The sequence below is a fragment of the Limulus polyphemus genome, unplaced genomic scaffold, assembly GCF_000517525.1.
Source record: "Limulus polyphemus unplaced genomic scaffold, Limulus_polyphemus-2.1.2 Scaffold1108, whole genome shotgun sequence".
Classification (NCBI taxonomy): Eukaryota; Metazoa; Arthropoda; class Merostomata; order Xiphosura; family Limulidae; genus Limulus; species Limulus polyphemus.
Genome location: NW_013666718.1, coordinates 279,596 through 284,620, shown reverse-complemented (window position 1 = coordinate 284,620; position 5,025 = coordinate 279,596). Strand labels below are relative to the sequence as shown.

Here is a 5,025-nt window from a genome sequence, read left to right as displayed (position 1 = left end):
GTGCTCTAAGGTCTTTATACCTTTCTGAAAGTCTATACACTTGTACCAGTGGTGCTCTAAGGCTTTTATTCCCTTCTGGAAAGTCTATACACTTGTACCAAAGACCTTAGAGCACTGCTATTACCTTCTGAAAGTCTATACACTTGTACCAGCAGTGCTCTAAGGTCTTTATACCTTTCTGAAAGTCTATACACTTGTACCAGCCAACATGACCTCAGGATGTCAGGTTTTCATGTATGTGTGGGTTGGATTCCTTACAGTAGGTTTCTATGACTTGTTGGCAATAAATTTCAACAATAAACAAACAGCACACAAACCATTTGTTTTAAAATAACATCTCAAAACAAGTCAAACATATATACAAATGTTCATTACACAGTTAATTACCACAGCTGTATCCAGATCTTTAAATAATTGCCTCTTTTCGTCAAAGCCAAAGCAGGTTGGTTCAGTTACTTTAGAACACAATTGACAAGGTAAATTATTCTTATCTTCTCTGCTATTACAATACAATCAGTGATAATTTTACTTACATTACACTGTTGGTTCTCACAATTGTATTTAGAGCTTTAAGTAATTATCTCTTTTTTTCTGTTAAAGTCCACACCAGTTGGTTCAGTTACTTTAGAACACAATTGACAATACAAATTATTTCTTTTCTACTCTGTTATTACAATACAATCTGTGATAATTTTTCTTTAGAAATTGCCACAATACACCCTGGCTATATTCACAATCACTCAAATAATAACTCAAACTAACTCGAACTATAATTTGTATCCATATTTATAGCCTGATAGAGGCCTAAATGTTCCACAAACAATGAGATATTATGATGCAATAGTACTCAATCGAAACAAGGAGAAAAACTTAGAAGTTTCTAGAAACTCAGTGCAATAATAAAAGTACCAATTCACAACTGAACTACATAACGTACGATTCATGCACAGTTACATAAACAAACCTGCAATAAACTATCGCTTCTAAAAATAACTAAATTTAACACTCGTGCTATACTTAAACCATCAAAATCATAACACTCACATTAACTTAAATAGTCATGAATATCTAACATTGGATCATTTTTGCATGATTGTCTATCTTACTTAAACACAGCACACCACTTTTTCACTGTTGAATATGCCAGAGTACCTTCTCCTGTTGTTGGTTCTATGTCCTGGTGGATATCTTGCAGTGTCATTTTATTTTAACAAAATATTTGATCACAGTATGAAGTTTGATCTCATCCATGATGTTTAAAATTGTTGACTTCTTTCCTTCAAAACTCCACAAGTTAATACATGTTAAGTTATATGTTTCGTGTTGCTTACTCCTAAAAAGATTCAAACTTAATATTTATCACAAAAATCATATAGTCCACTTTTTATTTTAGGTTAGGCCACAAACATTTCGGACAGTCCTCTTATACTCTGTAAAGACAGACATACAAAACTTCGTTAGCTTACCTCAATAGTTTTGACAAGATCTTGATGATTATGTTCTGTCTGGAGAAGCAATTCTCTGACAGAGTTAAAAGCATCAGAGACTCTAAATACTGGTGAGATTACAGTAGATACGGAGGTGGAATGAGATGGACCAGACGAAGAGGTGTGCCAAACTGTTTGGGATTTGGCAGGGGGTGGGTGTGAACTACTTCTTTGTTCTCGTGTTGAGAGAGGAGGATTTTTCTGTCAAGTGACACACAAACAGACATGTATAGTACTAAAGTTATGTGAAGTTTGATTTATATGTATACATATATAAAGCTGTGTTGTTAAAAGCTCCATAATACAATGTTGATTAGTACAAAAGAGTTCTGACTTAAAAAGCATGGCATGTTTATAAACTTAAAGTATAACTTTTTTTTTTCTAAGGCACTGTTTGATATTTTGAAATATTTAGAATGCTGTTTATGATCATGATGAAGAACAATAATCAGAACAAATTTATTCGTAAATACTGCAATTTGTTTACTAATACAACATGAGAAACTATACATATGGTTAGCACATAAATGTGAGAACAGTCTAATGTTCATGCACTTCATTATATTAGTTAGCCCTTATTTCTCTTCTTTAAAATACACAATTCACAAAACAAACAAGAAATATTCAAGTATTCTGTTATTAGACTCTTGCACATTTATATGTGGATTATCATGCTTTATGTAAATACTTAGAAATCTACATTTTTATATAGTGTTAAAAACATGAAATTGAAAAAAGTAACATGTTAAACTATACATGAAATTATAAAGTTTTGTTTAAGCTTGTTTTAAGTTCTATAACAAAACCTTTCAAATATTGGTCCATTTATCATTATAAATTGAAATATTTTTTAACAAACAAAAACAGAGATTTATTTATTAAATTTTGATGAAATCAGTATTTTCAATGATGTATTTAACATCTAAAACAACATTAATCCTTACTTCAGCTACATGTTGATTTTGGTTTTCAACAGCGGCTCGAAGTCGATTCACCCAAAATTGTCTCTGCTTGGCATCACCAGCTGGAAAAAAATGTTCACCATTAATTCATGTTTTTTTTCTTCTGAATATAGAGAGTTAATGCATTTTATAGACAACTGTACAAAAATATATGTCAACGACTATGGATTAGAAAAAATGAGTTATAAGTTTGTACTTGAAAAAAACCCCTAAAACTCGGAGCCATTCTATGAGCTACAGCTAATAAATAGACACTTCTTACAGCAAAAGAAACCTATTTCTTTTGTATTTAATAAAACTTAGCCCTCTCTGATACAGCTCTTTCTGCCCCCAGCTAATTCTTTGCTCACCTTCTGTCTTCAAACTTTATCAAACTTACTATACACGAAACTAAATGACAAATATATACTGAAATATATATGACCAGCTACGCAATACTTGAAACAATGTTTATAATGTATCATAGAGTAATTTTCAATCATAAAATGATAATGCCTAAATGTTTACATTGTTCTCAATAAATTCAACATACATATTTATAAATAGAATGTTTGCAAGATATAAACTTATTTTTTTAACTCCAGTATTTTATTTTGACAAAAGAAATGTGTAAGAATCCCAAGTAAACTTATGAATAATCCATATTGTAGAAAAATGTAACCTTAGAAAGAGTTTAGAAGGTCAAAACACATTTAAACTTGTCAAGGATTTAGAAGGTCAAAACACATTTAAACTTGTCAAGGAATGAGAATTCTGTTAGATCAGAAAAAACAGAGAAAGACTCCTATGAAGGTCATCCTAGTAACAGATGTACAGCATGTATGTGCGTATGAAGGATACAATGAACATGGTAAGTTTGTTGAAATAATCAGGTTACCACGGAGGAACTACATTAACCAAGTATAATTCTGTTTTAAATCCTGTTTCTGTTCCTAAATCCTATATACATTATTTCTAATGTTCAGGTTACCATTACAACTGCAAAACTTGTCTAGAAGTAAAAATGCTTTATTATAATGGCATATCTTAACCACTAATAACATTTAACACTAACACCACCTCCAGTGTTAAATAAAACAACTATTTTATGTTACTCTTCATAGCCCTTTTTGAAACTACTTTATTAGCCTTTCTCTGTTCTCGTTATAACAAGGAAACTGAACAGAGCACTCTATATATGAAACCTAACAGTGACAGGATAATTGGAATTTATAATATTTTACCTACGAGGTAAAACCAGTTACAAAATGACATTAATTACTTCCTTGAGTTTATTTATGTGAACCTAATGACCTTTCACAATTTGAAATGCAAATAATAGCTCATCTATCTTACATAAACAATTGGAAAAAGTGGTTTTAAATCTTTCACTTCAATACAAAGTATGCTTACAAACAGCAAAAGCAGTTGGACATCCAGCATAAAAGCTAGATGCTGATAATGTTCAGTGATCCTCAAACCACTTCTCTGAAAAAGTAGTTTCCAGTGCAATTTTAATGTCTGAAATTATCTGACGAAGTGCAACCTGTATCACATGTATATACGCTTTATTTAAAGAATGTTTTGACCAGTTTAATAAGTAGGAGCATATGTTATTATTCATCACACTGAAGTCAGGGTCACATGAGAACATAAACAGATGTAGAATGTGTGGTATTAACGGTACCATTCTGCGAGATACAGAAGTCAACAATTATTCTGCCTCACACCATTACTCCTACTACTGCCATCTGCATTACTTTACTGTATGAAAAGGGGATTGGATCTATTTGTAGGTTCTCACTAAATATTTATACACGTTCTCTGGCTGCATGGTGAACTGAGAATAATCTGTAAATAGATGTGCTCTTGGTTTTAAGGCATGCTGCAAGCAGAATTTAACTCATGTGGCACGCACACACACATCAGCCTTATAAAGTCTGTTTCTTACTATTTGTATCTCCAGTTAAAACAGCGAACAATTAAATTATTTCAAAACATGTATCCTATGATTGTCACGAGCCACAGTCAATAGAAATTGGACTTCTTCAGTTAAAAACTCAACAGGCTCAAGTGGATACAATAAGACTTATTTAAAATAAAACATACAATGTTTCAGTAGCCCATGTGGTTATCATGTAAAATCCTTGACATCAACTACTTATAAACATTTAAAATAACCATAATTCAATTTAAAATAAATATACAATAATTCCTGTGTTTTTATACTGATGTTTGGTTTATGTTGCTTTTTTTTTCAGAACTATGCTACTCTAATTTTTTTTTAACACACACACACAAACACCCAAATATTAAATCATCATGCAAGGAAGAGACCGACACTCTAAACATCAAAACTCAATGAACAATCTTAGGCTTTCTTTTACTGTCTACCATGAACCATTTCAAACAAATTTGGGATTTTCTTGTACTGTCTACCATGAACCATTTCAAACAAATTAGGGATTTTCTTTTACTGTCTACCATGAACCATTTCAAACCTATTTGGGATTTTCTTGTACTGTCTACCATGAACCATTTCAAACAAATTAGGGATTTTCTTGTACTGTCTACCATGAACCATTTCAAACACATTT

General features: G+C 31.5%; 1 protein-coding gene across 3 annotated transcripts in view; it reads right to left on the bottom strand.

The window, feature by feature from the left end:
- LOC106462167 (oxysterol-binding protein-related protein 11-like) overlaps positions 1 to 5,025 on the bottom strand; it is a 29,815-nt gene that overhangs the window by 8,612 nt on the left and 16,178 nt on the right. For all 3 annotated transcript variants that reach the window (XM_022389350.1, XM_022389352.1, XM_022389351.1), the window contains 2 exons: positions 2,432 to 2,511; positions 1,467 to 1,688 (listed from right to left, as the gene is read on the bottom strand). In XM_022389350.1, coding sequence (XP_022245058.1) covers positions 1,467 to 1,688; positions 2,432 to 2,511 — 302 coding nt within the window. The remainder of the gene's footprint in view (positions 1 to 1,466; positions 1,689 to 2,431; positions 2,512 to 5,025) is intronic.